Here is a 22,189-nt window from a genome sequence, read left to right as displayed (position 1 = left end):
CCGCGTCCGGGCTCTTTGTTTCACGGATGAATGGTTTCAGTCAAGCGAGTCGAAAAACGCGATAGCGCTCTTCTGCGCGCCACTCTCGCAATCCCAACCTACGCGCGATGCGTCGAAGAGCTCGCGACGAACAGCGCCGAAGCTCAAGCGACGACAATCGCAATTCGCCTTCAAATCGACTCGGGCGCGATCGAAATCGTCGACGACGGACGCGGAATCGATCCGAATCGTCTCGAAACGATTTTCGACGTCGAAAACAAAATGACGGCGCTGCGAACGCTGTCCGAAGCGCTCGACGTCAAATCGCGACACGTGGCCGCGTCGACGAGTCACGCGGTCTCGTTTCGACGCGGCGCCGCTCTTCCGCGACGTCGCGTCGACGCGATGCGCACGCCGGGAACGATCGTCTCCATTTCGAATTTATTTCGCGGCGTTCCCGTACGACAGAAGCGTCTTCGAACGCATGCGCAACAAGTGCGAAAGAATCTCTACCACGTGCTCGTCGCTTTTGCTCTCGTGCGCCATCACGTGACGATTAACGTCACGGATTTTGTCGGTGACGTCATTTTTCGAAGCGCGGGCACGAGATCGGTTCAGTTGGCGTTTGCTCAGCTTGTGTGTCAGGAAGGGGCTAGGAAGTTGAGAAAGTTAGACTGTAGGGAGGGAGAGTATGTTCTTGAGGGCTGGGTCTCTTCTGCTTGGCATACGAGTCGAAGTAGGCAATATCTCTACGTCAATTCGCGTTGTCTTGTCAATTCGAAGTTGCATGGGGTTATCGAGGGACTTTTGTCGGTTGGGATGGAGGAGAACGGGTTTCCTGTGTTCGTTTTGAATTTGCACTGTCCTGCGTCGGATTGCGACGTTCTTACGAATCCGATGAAGACGCTTCTTGAATTCAAGAGCTGGTCGTTTGTGAATCGATTTTTATCCAGGAGTTTTGATGAGTTTTTGGGGAGAGACGAGCCGAAGGAAGAGACGACTGATTTACTGGCTTCTTCTTCCAGTTCTTGTCCTTCCTCATTTGCACTCCACATAGAGCCTTTTTTCATACTGAGATCAAAAGTAACTCGACGTGATAGCACGTCTGTTCAACGGAAAAGAAGTCATTATAGCGAATTTATGGACATCGCCAATTGCAGTCAGAATTCATGCAAAATAAGTCATTGCATCAGAGGCTACCAGGAAACTGATTATCAATACAGACGAGCTCTCTGGAAACCTGAGCCAGAGACAAATGGTACCATACCACAAACGTATAATAGATAATAATGATTTATATAGATACTGGCGAAATTTCCTCGTGGAAACGTCTTTCAGTGCCTCGAGTCGACAGCGAGTCTCTAGGTGCAATTGAAACGCAGATTCGATTCACCAAAGAGGACTTGCATAATGTCTCAGTAAAGAATAATTTCATTTGAAAGTATGCCGTGAATTGTTTAATTGATTTCAGGTGTTGGGCCAAGTTGAGAATCAATTCATCGTCTGTCTTATGAAAGGAAATCGAGATAGAAAAGGTGCAAGGAATCGTTTGTTATGGAATAAATACCTGTTTTATGTCTCCATTCAGATTCGCTCGTGCTTATAGATCAGCACGCTGCGCACGAACGAGTTCGTCTCGAACAGCTCGAAAAGGGTACACGAGAGGGAGTAGCAGCCTATGTCTAATAGCCGTTTTTTTTTAATTTTAGAATTGTATGGGTGTGGTGGTAGTCACTATGAAGGCGTGTCGCCGGACGCCGTTTTGCCGCTGGATCGGCCGCTCGCCTATAAATTCAGTGGCCTGACCAAAAGAGCGCTTCTCTACCATTCGAGCGGCTTTGAACGCTGGGGAATTCACTACCAATTCACGCGCACCACTCCAACTAATGTCGACATTCAAGTGAATAAAATTCCTCGTGCCTTTGAAGATGAGAGTATAGGAAGTGACGTCAGAACGACAATCAAAGTAGGAGCCGGCAAAGGCGCTCACTGTCGTCGCCCAACCGATCTTTCAGGGGCTAATCATTGAGGTCGCAGAACGCATACTCGCTTCAACTCACGCAACTCAAACGACGTTATCGACGTTGCAAAACAGCCTCAATTCAAAAGCCTGTCACGGTGGAAAATGAGCGCGAGACCAGCGCGGGGTAAGCAAACATAAGATTGATTCTTTAGGAGCAATTCGCTTTGGAGATCCGTTGACTGTCTCGCAGTGCCGGAGTCTTATGAGGCAGCTCTCGCTCTGTCACCTTCCCTTTCAGTGTGCCCACGGAAGGTACTACTACTAAACATGCTTATCTTATACAATGACTCAAAGGAAGCGATTGCATGACGGACACTTCGTTTTCTTTCTAGGCCGTCCATACAGCCACTCATAAACTTGTGATTTTTTGAAATAGCGACTGAAAAGTGAACAAGGTAAACTACGGTTTTTCTACATCGCGAACACGCGCCCAGCTAAGAATGTTACCGTTACCGCTATTAGTAGTATTTTTCGCGGCAACTCTTCTCCCTTTCAGGCCCAGCCTCTTACCAGCGGGTTCAGAAAATCGTCTTTTTGAAAGTGACCTAATGCTACCACTAGTACCACGCACTTGTCTAGATTCACCTGAGGAAATAAAAGATCGGAGCAACAAAAGAGAGACGACCATATGAACTCACCTAAATCTCGCTTGAATTTTTTGCTAAGGCCAACGGTGTGCTGTCGTTGCAGATTCCGCTGCTGCTGTTGCCGTTTCGTCTCCGTCACCGCTTCACCGGAGCTCGCTCCACTGCCGTAGGAAACATCTGCCGCCTTGGTGGGAATCTCTTTCTCTTCTTCTTCAGATTCAGATTCAATGCAGACAAAGTCTTTGTTTTCTTTCGCCTCTTCTATGTCCGTCTCTTTATCGTCGTCTTCTTTTTTCTCGTCTTTATCCTCGAGGCAGGAAAAAACGGAATCTTTCTGACGAGACAGTCGTTTCGTTTTGAAGTCCTGCACGGGATCGACTGAGGAAAAATCGAAATGCCTGCAACCACGACAATAACAAAGACAAAAACACCCAGTCCTGTATCTACGAACCTGCTAAACTGTGATCCTCCTGATTGCATCGCTGTCGCATGTTCCTTCTGGAAGAGACTCCGTCGTGACGACCTTGACGCGACTTTTACCGGAGGTGGTAACGAGGGAAGAGGCGGTAGAGGAAGAGAAACGGAGCGACCCTCCGCTATTTTGTATTGACCAACGACGTCAGCGTCATCTGGGGTGAAAATTGGATTGATAGGATTTAATTTTTTTTGATTCATGGACTTCTTACCGCAGTCACTGTTGTCTGACGTCAATTCGATGGATTCAATTTTCGAGGACTTTGGTCGAGGCTGGAAGGCAATCGCACCTCCAAAATTACCGGGACGATTCGGTTTCGTTGGAGGGGAAGAGATTCGCTGATTCTGAAAATGAATTTCAATTTGAAACAACTAAGTATAAGTATATGTTCGCCGTACCTGAAATGAATCGTCGTTGCTTTTGAAAACGCCGTGATCGATAGGATTCATTTTTCCGTACGAGATCTGTTTGGATTTTCTGGGACTGAAATACCTGGACAAAGGAGACACGTGACGTTTTGAAGACTTCTATCAGCTATTGGCGTACATTCCACTGAATGTGAGTTCTTCTTCTTGTAGACCGTCCGGGAGTTCATTCAATGGTTTACGAGTCTCTTCGATGGGATCAAAGACGACTTGATACAGGAAGGTCATGTCTGCTTTCTCGAACTCTTCCGCGTAGTCTTCAGGAACTTTTTTCATTCCAGACATTCGCATCAATCGAATTACCTCGAAAAATGTAAAACATAGCTTTTAGGTGTGTGCAATTAATTATTGTTATTACTTTTAGTGGATCCATGCCGCACTTGATCATCATTTTTCGAGCCGTCACAAGTCCCATGCCGGCTACAGAGGCGAGATAATCGCAACCGGAAAGAATGCACATGTGACGAAATGAATCCAAGGTGAAACTGTGCATTCCCTTGACTTCGTTTAGACGACTCAAATTGACCAGAATACCATTCCCACTCTCATCCATTTTAAACATAACCTAGTAGAATTTATCATCACTTATTATGAATAGAACTAATTGTCATTGATACCTCTTTACAACCAAATACTAAAAGATCCGAGTCTTCCGTAATAATCAATTGAACGAAATTTTTCTTTCTCAAATAGGCAAGCTGAGCGTCGGCTTCGTAGGGTGCTACGATGCACTGAACGCCAATCACCTTACAAGCCTAAATGAAGAGATGAAATGGTAACCTTAATTAAATCAAGCGATATTTTAATTTACGTCCATGACTTCTTTTGCCATTTCTGGTGTGACGTCAATGCACTTTTGAAAGCAGTCCACCGCCTTGGATCGCTGTCCTTCGGCCAACTGCTGAAGGCCTTTCAATCGAAAATCTTTTCGTCGTCTAATTCAATTATCAAAGTAAGCCACGCCCACGAACACATTCCCTTCCACTTGCTTTCGTCTCTCTGCCTCTTTTCCCGCTTTGCTCGGCAGATGGCCGCCGTCGAATACTAGCACAGGCGTAACGTTCCAGTAACGAAGCATATTGACGCGTTTCAGAATGTATTTCACGTATCTGCAGGCAAACGAAAAGAGAAGGGGCCCCCTCTCTTCGACAACACCGCGAATTCCGTATCCTACTGATCGGCTTTGATTCCCTGCGCCAGTTGGAAGGCGCACGCGTACGCGCCGCGATGCAGCCAGCAATAGGCGTCGATCGCGACTCTTTTGCCCGCGTACTCCGATATGGAGATCTTCTCGTGTATATCTTTCAGAAAAGGTATGAGACCTTGGATACCCATCGTAAAATGACGCGTCCAATTGTAGTCGTTTTTCCGCGCGATTTGGGGATTTGATTGTTTAGCGCGCTGTGTGCTCAGACGGTGACGTAGCGCCACTAGCGCACGGTCACAGCGAGAGAAGACGACGTCGTTTTTCACGATTTCAGTATGAGCGGCAGCAGCAAACGTCAGCGAACAAAAGGCAACGTAAAGGTACGACATCGCCGAAGCCCGTCGCACCATCAAAAGACGTTTGAATAGCCCGCAAGCAGCGCTAGAGCGGCGGAAGTCTTGGCCGTCCATCAGCTCAGCCCCGGCGCCGCCACTCTCTTCGGCTTCTCCAAGCCGTCGTCGATCGACGAAGAAAGAGAAAGCGACGCGGACGTGAACTCCGAACTGCGCGTCGCACTAAAGAAACTGGGGAAAAAAGACACGGCAACGAAACTCAAGGTTGAGACGGAGTCTCATAATCCCAATTCACCTATATATCTTCTCCCCAGGCTCTACAAGATCTGAGACAATTATGCGACGAGACTCTATCTTCGAATGACGTTGTTGTCGCTCTTCCCCATTGGACGAGACCCTACAACAAATTGTCCATGGAAAGAAACCCCGCATCTCTTCAAACAACCTTTTCACAAATTTCAAATTTTTTTGAATTTTTTTAGGATTTTGATCGTCGAGTGCGAGAAGCGTCTCATCTCGCCTGCGAAGGAATCGTTGGCAAAGCTGGTCGCCAATTGGCTCCCTATATCAAATCGCTTGTTCCCTGTTGGATTTGCTCGACGTCCGATCCTCATTCGCCGGCGGCCGGGGCCGCGCTGAAAGCCCTAAACGCCGCCTTTCCGACGCCAAAGAAAAAGGCGGATGCCGTCGCGTATTGCAGAGTCGCAATTTGCAAAGTGAGAAAAAAGGAGCATTTTTGATTAATTGATTAAATTGACTAATTTAAATTTTTAGTATCTCGACGAGATTCTCTGCGAGAGCAAACCGTCGACGTTGAGCGATCCCAGGTAATTAGATCATTTTAATTAAAAGAGCAATTTTGAGTTTTTTCTCAGGACTGTGCCAGCGGAAGAGATGGAAGCGAAATACGAACGAGTCATTGCCACGTCATTGCGAGGACTCAGTTCCATGATGAGCATATTGGGAAAAGATCGAAACGACGAAGCCGACGAGCAATACAGAACGCTATTGGATCGTCCGAAAGTGTGGAAGTACGGCAAACACAAAGTGGGCGCGGTAAGAAACGAAAAATTCGCAGTAATTAGAATTTTTGAGATTTTTTCCCTCTCTCTTTTTCAGATTCGTTCCGCTTTTTATGCGATGATTGCGACTGTCTGTCAGCATTTGTCTCCAGAAATTCTGTCTTCTTACTCGTCTAATATTTGCTCGGTTGCACTGGCCGGCGTCGGAGAACTTGAGCGGAGCGTCTGTTTGACTGCGTGGGATGCCATTCTGCAGGCGCTCAACTCCATAGAGGTCTCGTGCTGCGCAAGCTTATTTGGTGTAGTCAATATACGCTGTTCTGCTTGTAGAATTGCTGGAGTCACGTCAATCTTCGCAAGGCGATTTTGCCGCGTTTTTGGGGTGTACTGAAACAAGGCGGCGGTCACTCGGCCGACTTAATCTATCCCAATGTTCTTCCGTTTCTTAGCAAGCTGCCTTCTGATGTAAGCACGTCATTGAGTGTAATGCTATAATTATGTCTTGGGATTTTTAGGCTTTAATAGATAAGGGCTTTTTTGAAGAACTGTTTCCAAATTTTAGGACCGGGTAAAATCATTTCCTATATCATAGACATAGTATTAGCGATTTTCTTTGTAGTCTACGCCTGGAGTCTGTTTGTTCAGATTCAGCTGCGTTAGGCGCTATCGTTTCGGCGTACGTCGAATGCCTTCATTTTTGCGCGGTGCAGGCGGTGAAAGTAAAATCGGAGAAGTGGGAGCCGTTAGTCGGGCTCTTACTGTGTGATCAGGTACGGTCGATATTCGTTTGGTTGCTATCTCGCTAATCGTTTTTATGTGCAGTTGTTGCCTTTGGTTAAACTTGCATTACTCGATTTCTCATCAAATGAGAATCTCGCCAAATCGCCGCTTTTTCAAGCGACAATCAACTGCATCTCCCAACTTGTCAAGAAAGGACAGAAAGAGCGCGAAGTATACGTGATACAAGAATTCTGGCTAGAGCTAAAGAACATCGTTCTAGCAGCCTTAGAAACAACGATGGTAAGGCTCACATACATAGACAACAATCTAATCTAACGCACAGTGACTTCTCTAGACGAATGGACATCCCATTCTTGAGGATCTCCTTCGTCGTTTGTCTTCCATGTATCAGATCGAGTCGAGTGACGCGGATTCCCTTCATTCGATTCTGAGAGCGGTCTTCGAAGTCGCCAGAGAACGAGCCTTCGCGGACTCGTCGTCGTCGCAATTAGGTTATCTTAAAATTGTTCTGTGTCTTTTGACGTCGGTCGACGATCCGACGTGCTTCTTTCGCACGAGCTCGAGCGTCGCGAACGACGATGACGACGAGGAGAGTCAAGACGTTATTATCGTCTTCATTCGCTCGTCTCTCTTTCCGATTCTACGGAGTCGAAAGGAAACGATAGATAGACGAAACGCGGCGACGAGAATATTTCTCCGCCTTTTACTCTCCCTACGCAATAGGGAGACTCTACTAGATGAACTTCAGGTACATAGCACATACGCTCTTTTCGCCCTAATCTTATTGGCCGGCGACGTAGACTGATCTCAGTGAGGATCTCGTGCAAGCTCTACTTGATTCAGTAAGACTTGTAACGTCTGAAGAGGGGAAACGACCGTTGGGTGATTTATAGGTGAGCTCTTGTGAGTCTGCTGTACGAGAGAGCTTGGCTGCTTGGCTTCGATGCGATGCCGTCGAAGAGTTCATCGTCTCGAGGTTTTCAGCTCTGTTGAACGATGACGGTGACGCAAGCACTTGGGATACAGTAGCGTCAATAGCGAATAATAAAGGTGAGACGATGAATGAGTGGGGGGTCTCCCGGGAAAACGTTCATTTTTTTCCCTAGAGTCGATTTTTGGAGAAGCGATTCTTTGTCGCATCGTTGACTGCGTTTCTGGCTATTTCCGAGCGCAGATGTCCTCTAATAAACTCGATATAGAATTGCTCAAAAATATTTGTACTTTCGTTGGGCAACATTTTGAGGTAAGAGATAAAAGGGAAAGAGAGAAAGAAACGACAGCGATTGGCTTTTAGAACGCAAAAGAAACGTTATCAAGCAAAGATATCGATCTTTTTATTCGACTCTTCCAATTTCGCGTGACGTTTTCCGACGACGGTAAAAAAATCGCACGAACCTCGTTGTTTTCTCTACGACTGGGGGGACTTTTTAGCGTTGTTGCAATGCTGGAAGGCGTCGTGCAACGCGGTTTCCAAGGCGAATATAAGCGACGCACTATTGAACGATCTTCTAAACTGCATTCAAGACGAACTAAGAGACTTGCGGACATGCGAAAGAGCCTCTCAACTCGCCGACGCCTGCACCGATCTAACGGCCCTAGCGTCGGATAAACGCGACTTTCTGCGAAGACTACTTCCAAAGAACGATCTCTGGGACGAACTACGACAGCGATTACCTCTAGAGGTACTTTTTGTTCGTGAGAAAACGAATTTCTTTACGGTATTTTAGCTTGCCTGTGCGAGGCCTCTGACGCGTGGGGGATTGAGCCTGTCGGCCGCGCGTCGTGCGACCGTTCTCGCTCGCGATTCGAAAGAGGCGACGGACGCTAGGGAACACGCGCTTTTGACTGTCTACGCTGCGACGTTGTTTTTTCGCCAAGGCGATATTCTTCTTAGCGAAGAGGCGGTCAAAGTCGTTCTCTTGGAATTTCTTTGGAATTTGCAGCTCCGGGCCAACGTCGGTTGGACCGTGGTGGAACAAATGGACGTAAGGAAAGGGAGTTAAGGCTTTTGCATTTATTGTACATTGCTCTGTTATAGCGTGTCCTGCCTGCTTGCGAAAGAGCACTGCAACTGCTTGCAAAATGCGAGCAAATCGACGACTTGTTTTACATGACTCAACATCGGTAAAGAGCACGATCGATTTATTGATTAATAAATGCATCTTTAGTGCTAATCTGGAGGGATTCCTGTGGTCTCAGGTGCTGGGATCGCTCTTCGCGTATGCAATCGAACACGAGCTATCGTTCGACTCGCCTTTGCACGCTTCTTTCATGTGCAGGTACGACAACGCTACACCATGTGACGAACTATATATTATAGTATTGCGCATTGTTTAGCAAGACCAAGCTCAGTTCTTATGAGCTTCACTCCATACAAATGATTGTCTGTGGGATCGAGCGAGCGCTGATCGAAAGTCCGGCGACGGTCAGCCAAACGGCCGAAGTTCTTTGCCAGCAGCTCATAACGTCGCCTCTGGCTATGGGAATATTTGAATGCGATGCTAGAACTCAATTAGGTTTTATTACAGCACTTGTCGCAATTTGACAACTTGCGACGTTTTCTTTTGTGTTGCAGGTGCCTGTTTGACTGGCCTTTGCCTCATTCACTGCGCTCTCAGACTCGGAACTGCGTTCGCTTCCGTTGATTCTAAAGTCATAGTGCCGCAGGTAGTCGATCAGATAATGACTTGGAGAGACAAATCGGACGCCTTTCTATTCGAAACGTGAGGCGTCTTAGCGTATCTTTGTAGTGCGCACAATTCTATTTCTCAGTACGATTGATAAAGCGTCATCGGAGCAATTGGCGTTCAACGTGGAAGTGTGTCACTTTCTACGGTTGGCTGTCGTCGAAAGAAGCGGACATCTCGTTCCGAAGCATTGGGATTTTATTCTTTGCAGTTTGGTCTCCTGGTTGCAGGCGAGTAGACTGCCCAGAAAATCCGCGAGACCCCCTAAGAGATTGGCGTTTTTTTTGCAGACGTGCCAGGAGGGATGCGGAGACGAAGCACTAGCCGAATCCCTAGGATACAGATCCCTTCTATATCAGTCGTCCCTGCTACTCTTCGCCTCGACTCTAACGTTCAACAATCCGGACAAAGTCGCTTCTTTGCCGGACAGTCTGCCCACGGAATGGAGAGAATTCTTCTCCGCGGCTGCATATCAAATTATCGTTCCGATGTTTTTCACAGTTGCAGCAGGTGTACAGTACCCTTTCGCGCTCTAGTACATACATACATACAATCTAAACTGCCCGTCTAGAGCAACCTCACCGCCGATTGTTCATCGAACTTCTCGACGGACTTTCACTTGCCTTCGGAGAAACTCCGTTGGAGTCTCTGAAGAACCGCGGGAGTGATTCGTCTCTCCTGGACGAGCTTTGCCTGTTGCTGATGTCGCCTCATCGCTCGCTTCAGACGGCCGCTTTGAAGTGCCTAAAACGGTGACGTTTGTCTTTACGTACTGCAGCAAAATCTATCTTATTTCTTAGGCTCGCCTCTGAAATCGTATCGAGCGATTGTACAACCGTGGAGACCCTGTCGGAGTCTGAAGAAACCGTCGATCCCGAAACGTCTTCAATGTAGAAAAACAAAGGGCCCTGGGAAGGGACGCTACTAGTATTTGTTTTTCTTTCGCAGAAGACTTCCAACTTCGCTTATCCGCACCTTCGATCGACTCCTCGACGAAATAACGGGACTGCTCGACCGGAACGACGACACGCAGAAACTGGAATCCGCGTGCGTCGCCTACTGTCTCGGCTGGCACGTCGCTCTGCACATGTTCAGCGAAGCCAGCCATCAGGTGAAAATGCAAACACCGCACCCAACGCATTTTCATGATCTATTATAGCTTCGGGTGCACTATTCGTGGAGCGTCAAGGAAAACAATCGTCTCGCCGACCTTTTTCACTTGTTGTTCTCCTTGATGCCGACCGACAAACGAGCGTCGACTCACATGAGCGAAACGACGCGACCAGACGACGTCGACGTGACAAGCCAAACCCGGTCGGGTCATCGAAACTTTTGGGAGTCGGCGACGACGGAGCGAGGTAAAGAGAGAGACATCTGGCTGTTCTAATTAAACCCCTCCCACTCGCACCTCCAGATTCGGTGAAGGACTTGAGCTGCTCTGTCTATCTTAAATGCCTTCGTCTTCTACCGGCTCTGGTGCGACAGTGGTACGCCGGTTTGGATAAAAACGCGACGAGCGAAGTCGATCGGTAAGGCTATCTATATATAAGGCAAGCAGCTATAGAAAATTAGCGTTTGCTAGATTCACTAGTGCTTTCGCTAGTCCTCTCCTAGTTCAGACAGAATTGGGTTCGATTCAACAGAAGCCCTATTGTTCCAACAACATGCAGGTTTGCTTGACGACATTGTAAATCTGAACTGGAACCATACGCCCCGCCCCTCGGTGGCGTGTTTTGGTGATAATAGGTTCGAGTTCGTGTTCCGACGCGGGAGGTAATTGCGACGTACACGATCGGCGAAGTATCGATCGAACTCATCGTCGCACTGGGACACAATCATCCTCTATCTCCCGTCAAGGTCGAGTGCGGACGCCGAATTGGCGTTGCACAGGCGCAGTGGAGAAACTGGATGCTACAGCTTCATACCTTTCTAAGCCACCAGGTTCCAAAGAGGTCTCATATTCTATTTGCATGTTTAGACTACTCCTGCCTTTTAGAATGGTTCCATTCTCGACGGGATGATCCTGTGGAAGGATAATCTCGATAAAAAGTTCGCCGGATTGGACGACTGCATGATTTGCTTCAGCGTCATTCACGGATCGAATTGCTCGATTCCGAAGTTGCAGTGTCGCACGTGCAAGAAGAAGTTCCACGCCGCTTGTCTCGTAAGTCGTACAAAGGAGAGAAGAATTTTACTGAAAATTTACAATCTGTTTCTAGTACAAGTGGTTCAGCACAAGCAACGCGTCGTCGTGTCCACTCTGTCGAAACCTATTTTAACTAGTTGCGTAATTCGTAAGTGGCTCAAGATGGTATAGAGCTGTAGGGTTTCTGCATTAGGCGAAGCCGGCATTCTTTAGCGCTGGCCCTCTTCGATATCCTCCTCTGCAGTACAACGTTCCAGCGGCGTTGATCGCTCTCTGGCAGGCCTTTCCAGTGACGACAATGCACTCCTGTACGAGAACAATATTGATCGTAAATCGTCGTTGTCCTCCGCCGGGTGCTTGCCTTGACGGCGACGAAGAGAAAGAGCGTGAGGATTGGTACGTTTGTCCGTCGTTTCATCTTCAGCGAGCGGCTCGTTTATGAGACGGTGTGACGTGCGAACGCGACAAGAGGACGATGGCAACTGCGCTGCTGACGGCTTTGCACCAGATATAGGCGTATCTGTCGAAGGAGTGGCATTCGCTCGTAATTGGAGCACGCTTATCCGGCTTGAAGTAGTAAGATAAGGTTTCATAAGAAGCCGGCGGATGCACGATTCTGTTTTTGGAACCTCGCGGCTTCTGTTTGTGCGTCACATGTAGCGGCTGGGGCTCCGCGACGGCGATAAGCGCATCACAAATAATGCGGTAAGAGTTGACGTTACGTCGCAGTGCACTCCTCCAATTTCCCCAGAGGACATTTATATCTCGTTCGTATATTCAATCCTGGTGAAGATTCTTACCCAGACCCTTTCTCGGTCCCGGATGCTCCGCAACCGTCGAGAAAGGGTCTGGTACTGTACCTCCCCTTCACACCACTATGACGTGGGGGAACCGTTGCCCGAGTGCACAGTTGCCCGAGTACAGTACACGCCGCTATCGGCGTTCTTTTAGTAATAGATCGACGTTTTACTCTTCTACGTAGGCCTCTGCATCCATTCGAAACTGCTCCACGTCGATAAACTAACGCTCCCAGGTCTACCATTTGACCTTTTTTCGTGTGCGAACGGTCGTTTCGGTTTCGAATGGATGCAGAGACCTACGTAGAAGAGTAAAACGTCGATCTATTACTAAAAGAACGCCGATAGCGGCGTGTACTGTACTCGGGCAACTCGGGCAACGGTTCCCCCACGTCATAGTAGGAGGGGTTTGTGGTGTGAAAGGGGAGGTACAGTACCAGACCCTTTCTCGACGGTTGCGGAGCATCCGGGACCGAGAAAGGGTCTGGGTAAGAGGCTAGGTGAAGATTGAATTCGCATTAATTGACTACGAAATTCATTTACCTTCCGTGACCGCCGCCACCTCAAGACGGAAGTAAGCCCTAAATACGCCAAAAGCCGTAGCGCGTTCGGTCATCCACTTCCAGACTCGTCAATCGACTCAAGCCGGGCGTCGTCAACTAGGAATGTTGAGTTACCGCTGCTTGTGCAACTCCGCCACAGCTTCTGTTCTCGCGGCGAAAATTGGGCGTATTCAGCGCACCGGTGCCGCCACTCGTCTCAGTGCTTCTGGGGTCAACGTCATCCGACCACGCACCGAGGCACTTCGTCGTTCTCCATTCTTTCGGGCTCAAACTCTATGGAATTCGCTTCCGGCAATCATAAGAGGGAGTAATGATCCCGCGATCTTTAAATTGGGCCTGAAGAACTATTTCAATCAAAACTCTGTGTACTGATTTAGAGGTTATATAGTTATAGTTGTAAATATTGTCATTTTTCTCTTTTCTCCTTTTGCTGTCATTCCCCTGTATACGGTTTCCTGGAAGATCGGCCCACGTGCTGAAGGATTTCCGTATTAAAATAAAACTGTGAACTGAACTGAACTGAACTGTGAAGAAAATCAACACGATTCCCACGTCGACAACGTACTACACATGGTAAGCCTTCGATCGAAAAAAACTCCATCGCTCCTCTTAAACGCGAAACGCGTAACGAATTCGAAAAGATAAAAGAGATCGCCCACGCGTCTTTGAGAGAAAAGGGCGTGGCAGACGTCAGACGTGAAGCGCAGCCTCTCCGCATGCGCAGTGTCAACTCATCAGTCCATCACTCGAGCGCCCCCGCCAGCCAATCTTTCGCCATGTCCTGGCCTTCTCGAATGGAGACGGAGCATTCGTTTGCTCAGCAAGACGTCGGTTACTGTTCCGGTCGGACTACAAGCGGTACGTTCGGTGCGCATGATGTGGCTTTGTGGTCAGATAACGCATCGCGTTTGTGATTCGGAGCATCAAACCCGTACTGTACCGTTGCATCGATCCCTTGCAGCACTGTCATGCAGGCCTGCACGACGGCGCGCTGCGAGGGATCGATGAGGCTATTGCATCAGCAGGCTCCACTAGAAACACCGTCTCTCTTTAGAATCCGAAAGCATCTCGAGTTCGAGCGCGAGCGATACATCTCCATCGACCGGTAAGAAAAAAATTACCCTTCCTTTTTTCTCCCTGCTGTATAATCGTGCACTGCATGCATGCGCCTCTCGTCCCTGTTTCCCTCGTGCGCTGCGCTTTCTGTTTTGTTGGTTCACGGCACTTCCTAGCTGTTTCTCTCGTGCACTGCGCTCTGTGTTTCGCTCGCTTAGTGCTCTGCGCTCTGTTAATTGTGGGCTTCCTATATAGCTGTGCACTCTGGAGACAAGCGGGCTGTTCTCACTCTCATTACGTGCATGTGTTTTGTAGAACGACGACGACGTTTCGACATCAACGCAGCATACGGAGGCCCAAAGGTCACAGTATTGTGTGACGTTCCGCGAAGCGATCCAATATTTCATACGCCGGACCTCAGGCTCAAGGTCGAATTCTTTGACGATCGTCTTTTTTTGACGGACATGGGAGGTATGGACAACTGTAAGCTTGTTGCTGTGGTCAGATAATGTTGTGTAGTGGGCGGAGTTCATGGAGGCGTGGTTGCAGATGTAGGTTCGCAACTCGAAGTCATCCGCGAAAGAGAACATCTCAGCGACCTCATCCGGACGGAAACTTCATACGAATACTCGATCGACGACATCCTCCAGCCGGACATCAGCGTCAGCCGAAATGGAGTTTACTTGCCCTATCTGATGGTGGAAGTTGCTGTCAGCGAAACCCTGGCGCATGCAACGAGGAAGGCGAAAAAATATTTCCAATTGGATACGAGTGAAGTCCAAGTCGTCCTAGTCATCAGCGTCGGCAGATTTGTTCAAGGAGACGAGACGTCTCTGAAGTCGCTCAAGGCGCTCGTATTCAGGCGAGATGATGTCGAGCATCCTACAGTCACGTCATTTATGCGGGGAGAGAATTATTCGTCTCTTACGCTCGCAGGGCCGTACGTCCTTGATTTGGAAGAAGTCCGAATGAGCGTTTATGACGAAATTAGTCAACCCCCACCCCCGAAGAAGTGACAGAACAGAACTTGCATGTCTTATTGAGTGTTGAATGTCTGTAATATTGTGCTGGCGAAGCCGAACAAGAAAGAGCACGAGAAAAATTTGTTTTGTCATCGCGACAAATTCCGCGGGGCCCGCCACGTCATTTATCCGGGACATCGTGCCGGATAAACCAAGTATGAAAACCGTCGCTCTGACGCTTGCCAGTGTGGCTGCGACGTCGTCGGTCGTCGGCTATGCCTTTTACAAGAAGCACCAATTCTATCCGACCGTCGTCTACTTGACAAAATCGAGTCCAAGCCTAGCGGTAAGACTTCCGATACTCTTCTCCCTCTTTCTTCCACACTATCTGTCTCCTATCCAGATTCTCTACATCCAAGCCTTTGTGCTCGTAATTCTCCTAAGCAAACTCGTTCGAAAAATCTTCTTCGGTCGACTGAGAGCGGCCGAAACGGAGGTAACCCTGAAAGGGGGCGTGTCTCCCCGAAATTCTCACTAGGAAACTCCACAGCATCTGATCGAGCGTTCGTGGTACGCCGTGACGGAGACGTGCCTTGCCTTCACGGTTTTTCGCGAGGACTTCAGCCCGTGGTTCGTCGCCATGTTCACAATGCTTCTCGTCATGAAGAGTTTCCATTGGCTGGCCGAAGACCGAATTGATTACGTAAGAATCGATAATAATTAAATAATCGGGTATGTATATATATGATATTTAATCAATGTATTTTTTTCTAGATGGAAAGAAGTCCTGTCATAACGTGGCTTTTTCATATCAGGGCCATTGGTAGTGATTTCCTTATCTCTCTCTCTCTCTCTCTCTTTCTCTCTAAGTTTTGAGTTTCTTTTTAGCCATGGTGCTTGTGCTCGGGACGATCGACGCGCTATTTATTCATCACGCTTATAGAAAATTGCTCATGAATGTTGTGTCGGTTCACATCGTCTTTGGATTCGAAGTCAGTGTGCGTCCATCGATTTTTTGAGTTGGGCGAATAATGTTATGTTTTAGTACGCAATTCTATTGGTTTCGATTGTTAATACGTTCACGAAGTATCTTCTTCATTCTATCGACATACAGAGTGCAAATCCATGGGAAAATAAATCTATCTACATGCTCTACACGGACTTCTTCCTAGGCAAGTGCAACCAACATTGGGGGAGTGAATTGCCTTCTATTTCATTATGTAGGAGCGCTGAGAATGCTTCTCTATTCGGCTTTTATGTTTATCATGATTAAAGTGCACACGTTTCCTCTCTTTTCTATTCGTCCGATGTATCTTGCTCTTCGGTACGTGCGAAAGAATAAGAGACGAGACGTCGTGAGATTTTCTTTTTACAGGCAATTCAAAAAGTCCTTTAGCGACATTGTTCTATCAAGACGAGCAATATCAAATATGAATTCACTGTAAAAAATATTCTATAGTGAGTCTTTCTCTCAACGTCTTTTCTGTAGCTATCCCAATGCGACTGATGAAGAATTGGCCCAAGGAAACAACACGTGCATCATTTGCCGCGACACGATGACCAGCCAGGGATCGAAGAAACTGCCTTGCTCGCACATTTTTCACATCAACTGCCTTCGCTCGTGGTTCCAGCGACAGCAGACGTGTCCAACGTGCCGAATGGACATCCTTCGCTCGACAACGCCGGCACACATTGCGCGGATGATGGAGGAAAGAATTCGTCAGGCGAGACAAAATCAGCGGCCACCACAACCACCACCACCGCAACAGCAACAGCAACAACAGCGAGTTGACCATCCAATGCCGCAGCAGCAACAACAACCACAGCCACCTCCTGTCGTACCCGCCGGTAATCAGTTACAATGGACTGCTTGTGATAGGCATTTTTTGTGTTAGATCCTCAAGCGCCGACCTTTGCGCCACCGCCGCAACCGCAGCCGCAGCCTCCTTCTCTTTTCCAAGGTAAGCAACGTGCGAGTGTGCGTATGTATTTTTTTTTATGCCTTTTTGCGTATACTAGTTCCGGTACCTCCACCTCGTCTGGTCGACGATGACGCTGAGAATATCACTGTTCCTTCTTCTTCTGCTTCTCCTCCTGTTCCTCCTCACCCACCTCCTCCTCCATTTGGATTTCCTCCGCCTCCTCCCTTTTTGTTTCCATTTTCCTCCTTTCCAAACGCGGGTCTGTGCTACAATAAACCGTTTTCCACAGTATAAATAATTTAGTGTTCAGGAGCTCCCTTTTCGTTTCCACCGCCGCCGCCGCAGCCTCCCCCGCTCGCGTCTCTCACCGAAGAGCAATTGAGACAACTGGAAGGTCGCGAGAGAGAAAACGTCGAAGCTCGCATCACCCTACTACGAAACGTTCACTCGCTCCTTGACACAGCTATACAGCAATTGCAGCAGTACAGCCAAGCGGCTGCTGTCAACACGAGGTGACCACGAGACATTTAAATGTTTGTGACTCTATGTCTCCCCCCACAGCTTCTTTCCCAGTATGTCTGGGTCTTTTGAGGGGATGCATACTGATGAAGCCGAAGCTGAGTCGAGTGGCGGACTTACGTTTACTGCGTCGGCTTTGGCGACGGATACTAGTAGCGAAGAGAAACAGACAAGTAAGGCTTGATTTTTTACTGATACATACATATATGGTCATTGGATTTCGCAAAGGTGCATCAGGGGTGGAAGACGTTCCAGAGAGAGAAGAGCTCAGACAAAGACGAATTTCCCGCTTGACTTCAAGTCCAGGGTCGAAAAGCGAACTCGCTGAAGATAAAGACTGATACACTGAGACTTTTGGGTTAGCGGTATCCGGGATTTCGAATAAGGTGGACGTCCCGGAGTAGCTTTCCTCTTTTTGAATTCCTCTCGTCTTGTTTACGGTCTTTCCGATGTCTCAAGCGACAGTGACGAAATCCAAGTCAAAGGCAACTGTTCAGAGGTAATAATCGATCTGCTTAGAACGGCAGAGAACCGCGGACGCCGAAAAAACGACGCAATCGAGTCCTAAACTCGCTCTTACCGCAGTTATACCGAACTCAAACGTCAAGCGCAAGAACTCTCTCGCGAAAACGCGTCTCTTCGCGACGCCGTGACCGAGTTGACGCAAAGGGAGAGGCAGTACGCCGATTTTTTCGAGGAAACGCAGACGGCTCTAAAAAAACAATACGGCGAAAACGCCAATCTAACGGAGATGAACGAGCAACTTCAAATCGAAATACGCTGTATAAAGAAAGAATGGAAAAAAATTGAAAATTCGACAGTCGTTTTTTTTCTTTTTTTTCAGCTGTTCTTATGGAGGAAGAGTCAAGGCACGCCTCCGAAATTAACTCTCTTGTTCAAACTCACGAGGAAACTTTGGCCGCCGTGACGAAAGAGAGGTGAGGTGAAATTTGATATGTACACATATTTGTAATCTTTTTTTTATTGACAGGAATTTTATTGAAGCGAAGATGCTCAAGAGTGGATTAGATCCAATGACAGGGCAGCAGATCAGGCCTCTGACTCCCGAAGGACAAAGAGAAATTGAGAAGATGACTGAAGGCAGTTCGGTTAGAGACTTGGAGCTCCAATTGTTTTGGACATATAATATCTTTCTCCTCACTCTCAGGACTTTCTCGGCAAATTGTCGGAGTCAATGAATAATTCTAAATTGAGGACGCTCATTTCAAAGGCACAGGTAAGCGAAGCAGTTTGAAACAAATTGATTTATTGCATCTACCTCTACTGCGTGTAGAAAGCGAATGAGATGGCAAGAATCGATACAGCTGCCGACGCTTAGGAGATAATAGTCAGCAAGTGGGCTCAGCCCTAGCTAAAGACCATAGATAGGATAGACGTTGGACTGTAAAGAACAAGCGCACTATTATACAGTAGTGTACTTTTTTGACACCCGCAGTGACTTTGCGCAAGCGCACCCGTCTCTCGTTAACCAGCTCCCCTTCGCGTGAATTGGATTTGAGGCCTTCTCGGCGGTCGACGATCGGCGAGTGGCCAAAACGGCATTTCGTCGCCGGGTCCCCCACCGAGGGACGCTCTCGGTCAGTTCGATAGTCAACCTCGCGGCGAGAGACGAAAAAAAAGCAGAACGACGTCTCCTTCGTTTCCTTCCTTTTGCAGGCGCGATTCACCTTCGACGTCTCTTCATCGAATACTACAACATGCCGCCGGACGATCGCGAAGCGAAAGAAGGCCATCTCGTCAAAATGCTCCCCGTCTTCTGCCAGGTGTTCGGCACGACGCGCCCGTCGGAAATCGTCGAACGCTTCGCCGAAGCGACGATATTCGCTCGCGACGTCTCCCAGTTGCTCGTCGCCGAAATTCGCCGTCACGCCGTCCATCCGCAGACGCAAGTGGCGAGCGATCAGCTGGCGCGATTTCTCGAGAATCGAGCCGACGAAGGAGCGCCGAGCACCGGATGGAACATGCTGAACACGGTGAACCTGCTCGTCGCCTGCGGCGGATCGGTCAGCGATACGATGGCCGGCACCGATTTGCCGTCGACGTTCGTCAAATCGCTCTATCTCTTTCTCGATTTGCCGCCGACGTCCGGGATTTTGTACGAGAGCGGAGACGACGGGGACGGGGACGGGGACGGGGACGGGGACGCGGCGGGGGAACGTCGATCGGCGTCGTCGCGACGATCTGCACAAGCTCTTTAGTCAGGCTCTCACTCGAATGTGTCAAAGATGTAATCTATGACAGGTAAAAGACGCAGCAACTAGAAGTCAATGAGTTCTGACAATTCTTTTTCTCTAGTTGAGCGCGGCGGAAAATATCATGCGTCAGGACGATTTGAGCAAGCTCTTCGGCATCGTGACGAGCTCCTGTCCGCCGCACAATCGCAAGACGGCGTCCTTCGCTCATCAAAATCACGCGCCACTGTCTGACGCCCGATCTCATCCGACACATACACAATCACGGTTGCATATCGTTGTGCGTGCGAAATTTGAACGCGCGCGATCTGCGTCCGTTGGAAGTCGTCGAAGATGTTCGTCGCCGTCTTCAGCTGTCTGAAGGATTCGAGCGAAATCACGTTTCTGCTCTTGGACGATTTTCGCACGGCGTCCGGCTATCGATTTCTAACCGATTTTCTTCTCGCGTTGGAGTCGGACGGTGTGACGTGCGAACGCGACAAGATGACGATGGCAACTGCGGCTTTGCACCCGATGTAGGCGTATCTAGCTGTCGAAGGAGTGGCATTCGCTCGTAATTGGGGGCACGCTTATCCGGCTTACAGTACTACACAGAAGTAGTAACAAAGATGAGGTTTCATAAGAAGCCTGCGATGCTGATTCCGCTTTTAGAGCCCTCGCGGCTCTTGTTCGTGCGTCATATGTGGCGGCCGGGGATATCCTCCCGGCGACGGCGATCACCGGATAAGCACGCAGTTCTTTGTTGACCCCACGTCGCAGCGCACCCCCCCAATTTCCCCAGAGGACATTTATATCTCGTTCGTATATCCAATTGAATCCCGGCGAAGACCGAACCCGCACTAATTGACTGCGAAATTCATTTACCTTCCGCGACCGCCGCCACGTCAAGACGGAAGTAAGCCCTAAATACGCCAAAAGCCGGTCATCCAGACTCGTCGTCAATCGACTCAAGCCGGGCGTCGTGAAGAAAATCAACACGATTCCGACGACAACGTGCGAAACGCGTAGCAATTCGAAAGATAAAAGAGATCTCCCACGCGTCTTTGAGAGAAAAGGGCGTGGCGGACGTGTCCGGCGGACGTCAGACTTGAAGCCTCTCCGCATGCGCAGTGTCAACTCATCAGTCATCACTCGCTCACTCGCCACTCGCCAGCATCTTCGCCATGTCCTTGCCTTCTCGAACGGAGACGGAGCATTCGTTTGCTCAGCAAGACGTCGGTTACTGTTCCGGTCGGACTACAAGCGGTACGTTCGGTGCGCACGATGTCGCTTTGTGGTCAGATAACGCATCGCGTTTGTGATTCGGAGCATCAAACCCGTACTGTACCGTTGCATCGATCCCTTGCAGCACTGTCATGCAGGCCCTCACGACGGCGCTGCGAGGGATCGATGAGGCTATTGCATCAGCAGGCTCCACTAGAAACACCGTCTCTCTTTAGAATCCGAAAGCATCTCGAGTTCGAGCGCGAGCGATACGTCTCCATCGACCGGTAAGAAAAAAAATTACCCTTCCTTTTTTCTCCCTTCTGTAATCGTACATGCATGCGCCTCTCGTCCCTGTTTCCCTCGTGCGCTGCGCTTTCTGTTTCGTTGGTTCACGGCACTTCCTAGCTGTTTCTCTCGTGCACTGCACTCTGTGTTTCGCTCGCTTAGTGCTCTGCGCTCTGTTAATTGTGGGCTTCCTATATAGCTGTGCACTCCCTACAAGCGGGCTGTTCTCACTCTCATTATGTGCATGCGTTTTGTAGAACGACAGCGACGTTTCGACATCAACGCAGCATACGGAAGCAGCCCAAAGGTCACAGTACTGTGTGACGTTCCGCGAAGCGATCCAATATTTTATACGCCGGACCTCAGGCTTAAGGTCGAATTCTTCGACGATTGTCTTTTTTTGACGAACATGGGAGGTATGGACAACTGTAAGCTTGTTGCTGTGGTCAGATAATGTTGTGTAGTGGGCAGAGTTCATGGAGGCGTGGCTTTCAAAGTAGGTTTGCAACTCGAAGTCATCCGCGAAATCTCACATCTCAGCGACCTCATCCAGACGGAAGCTTCATTCGAATACTGGACCGACGACACCAAGCCGGACATCCTCCAGCCGGACGTCAGCGTCAACCGAAATGGAGTTTACTTGCCCTATGTGATGGTGGAAGTTGCTGTCAGCGAAACCCTGGCGCATGCAACGAGGAAGGCGAAAAAATATTTTCAATTGGATACGAGTGAAGTCAAAGTCGTCCTAGTCATCAGCGTCGGCAAATTTGTTCAAGGAGACGAGACGTCTCTGAAGTCGCTCAAGGCGCTCGTATTCAGGCGAGATGATGTCGAGCATCCTACAGTCACGTCATTTATGCGGGGAGAGAATTATTCGTCTCTTGCGCTCGAAGGGCCGTACGTCCTTGATTTGGAAAAAGTCCAAATGAGCGTTTATGACCAAATTAGTCAACCCCCACCCCCGAAGAAGTGACAGAACAGAACTTGCATGTCTTATTGAGTGTTGAATGTCTGTAATATTGTGCTGGCGAAGCCGAACAAGAAAGAGCACGAGAAAACTTTGTTTTGTCATCGCGACAAA

At 48.7% G+C, this 22,189-nt stretch overlaps 7 protein-coding genes across 9 annotated transcripts; 6 read left to right on the top strand and 1 right to left on the bottom strand.

Moving 5' to 3' along the window:
* The first annotated feature begins 26 nt into the window (after positions 1–26).
* On the top strand, positions 27–4,400 carry LOC136189465 (uncharacterized). Of its 2 annotated transcripts, XM_065977427.1 has the most exons (13): positions 27–1,237; positions 1,282–1,397; positions 1,451–1,514; positions 1,568–1,633; positions 1,689–1,945; positions 1,995–2,097; positions 2,155–2,254; positions 2,335–2,397; positions 2,499–3,223; positions 3,281–3,573; positions 3,643–3,802; positions 3,854–3,968; positions 4,183–4,400. In XM_065977427.1, exons 1-8 carry the CDS (start codon positions 31–33, stop codon positions 2,363–2,365), a joined length of 1,944 nt encoding a protein of 647 aa, XP_065833499.1. In that variant the 5' UTR covers positions 27–30; the 3' UTR covers positions 2,366–2,397; positions 2,499–3,223; positions 3,281–3,573; positions 3,643–3,802; positions 3,854–3,968; positions 4,183–4,400. The 2 variants fall into 2 exon arrangements, with proteins under 2 accessions (XP_065833499.1, XP_065833498.1); XM_065977426.1 differs by lacking the exon at positions 4,183–4,400 and having other exon boundaries at positions 3,854–4,139.
* On the bottom strand, positions 2,323–4,894 carry LOC136189466 (exonuclease 1-like). The gene is made up of 11 exons (XM_065977428.1): positions 4,664–4,894; positions 4,479–4,598; positions 4,301–4,424; positions 4,107–4,244; positions 3,848–4,054; positions 3,611–3,792; positions 3,463–3,556; positions 3,276–3,408; positions 3,041–3,218; positions 2,641–2,987; positions 2,323–2,587 (listed from the first exon to the last, which is right to left on the bottom strand). Exons 1-11 carry the CDS (start codon positions 4,822–4,824, stop codon positions 2,403–2,405), a joined length of 1,869 nt encoding a protein of 622 aa, XP_065833500.1. The 5' UTR covers positions 4,825–4,894; the 3' UTR covers positions 2,323–2,402.
* Positions 4,895–4,911: 17 nt separating this feature from the next.
* Positions 4,912–12,674, top strand: LOC136189463 (E3 ubiquitin-protein ligase listerin-like). The gene is made up of 33 exons (XM_065977424.1): positions 4,912–5,016; positions 5,065–5,253; positions 5,304–5,407; positions 5,474–5,705; positions 5,764–5,816; positions 5,865–6,045; positions 6,109–6,285; positions 6,342–6,476; positions 6,527–6,579; positions 6,631–6,781; positions 6,834–7,031; positions 7,087–7,500; positions 7,553–7,594; positions 7,646–7,802; positions 7,859–7,995; positions 8,047–8,128; positions 8,184–8,434; positions 8,480–8,737; positions 8,791–8,876; positions 8,921–9,031; positions 9,090–9,268; positions 9,328–9,475; positions 9,525–9,669; positions 9,730–9,949; positions 10,011–10,191; positions 10,240–10,329; positions 10,388–10,550; positions 10,599–10,797; positions 10,854–10,968; positions 11,022–11,109; positions 11,186–11,380; positions 11,436–11,603; positions 11,659–12,674. The coding sequence occupies exons 1-33, from the start codon at positions 4,972–4,974 to the stop codon at positions 11,716–11,718; spliced, it is 5,007 nt and encodes a 1,668-aa protein (XP_065833496.1). The 5' UTR covers positions 4,912–4,971; the 3' UTR covers positions 11,719–12,674.
* Positions 12,675–12,908: 234 nt separating this feature from the next.
* On the top strand, positions 12,909–15,115 carry LOC136189467 (uncharacterized). Its single transcript, XM_065977429.1, has 6 exons — positions 12,909–13,038; positions 13,474–13,518; positions 13,587–13,803; positions 14,000–14,050; positions 14,317–14,472; positions 14,521–15,115. The coding sequence occupies exons 2-6, from the start codon at positions 13,516–13,518 to the stop codon at positions 15,015–15,017; spliced, it is 924 nt and encodes a 307-aa protein (XP_065833501.1). The 5' UTR covers positions 12,909–13,038; positions 13,474–13,515; the 3' UTR covers positions 15,018–15,115.
* Positions 15,116–15,166: 51 nt separating this feature from the next.
* On the top strand, positions 15,167–17,820 carry LOC136189242 (E3 ubiquitin-protein ligase synoviolin B-like). The gene is made up of 14 exons (XM_065977151.1): positions 15,167–15,309; positions 15,367–15,459; positions 15,514–15,666; positions 15,738–15,786; positions 15,852–15,955; positions 16,009–16,135; positions 16,188–16,287; positions 16,339–16,404; positions 16,453–16,811; positions 16,859–16,924; positions 16,983–17,144; positions 17,196–17,397; positions 17,447–17,577; positions 17,633–17,820. The coding sequence occupies exons 1-14, from the start codon at positions 15,181–15,183 to the stop codon at positions 17,743–17,745; spliced, it is 1,854 nt and encodes a 617-aa protein (XP_065833223.1). The 5' UTR covers positions 15,167–15,180; the 3' UTR covers positions 17,746–17,820.
* On the top strand, positions 17,790–18,850 carry LOC136189250 (uncharacterized). Its single transcript, XM_065977160.1, has 6 exons — positions 17,790–17,903; positions 17,990–18,186; positions 18,249–18,342; positions 18,396–18,513; positions 18,573–18,641; positions 18,699–18,850. Exons 1-6 carry the CDS (start codon positions 17,854–17,856, stop codon positions 18,741–18,743), a joined length of 573 nt encoding a protein of 190 aa, XP_065833232.1. The 5' UTR covers positions 17,790–17,853; the 3' UTR covers positions 18,744–18,850.
* Positions 18,851–18,879: 29 nt separating this feature from the next.
* On the top strand, positions 18,880–22,158 carry LOC136189249 (uncharacterized). Of its 2 annotated transcripts, XR_010670368.1 has the most exons (6): positions 18,880–19,002; positions 19,082–19,666; positions 19,721–20,862; positions 21,057–21,107; positions 21,366–21,524; positions 21,573–22,158. XR_010670368.1 is itself a non-coding variant. In XM_065977159.1 (4 exons), exons 1-4 carry the CDS (start codon positions 20,781–20,783, stop codon positions 22,079–22,081), a joined length of 801 nt encoding a protein of 266 aa, XP_065833231.1. In that variant the 5' UTR covers positions 19,723–20,780; the 3' UTR covers positions 22,082–22,158. The 2 variants fall into 2 exon arrangements, 1 of the variants encoding a protein (XP_065833231.1); XM_065977159.1 differs by lacking the exons at positions 18,880–19,002; positions 19,082–19,666 and having other exon boundaries at positions 19,723–20,862.
* The last annotated feature ends 31 nt before the right edge of the window (positions 22,159–22,189 follow it).

This window comes from Oscarella lobularis, chromosome 7 (genome assembly GCF_947507565.1).
Source record: "Oscarella lobularis chromosome 7, ooOscLobu1.1, whole genome shotgun sequence".
NCBI classification, from domain to species: Eukaryota; Metazoa; Porifera; class Homoscleromorpha; order Homosclerophorida; family Oscarellidae; genus Oscarella; species Oscarella lobularis.
The sequence above is the reverse complement of the archived record's forward strand: the minus strand, read 5'-3'. Positions and strand labels throughout refer to the sequence as shown.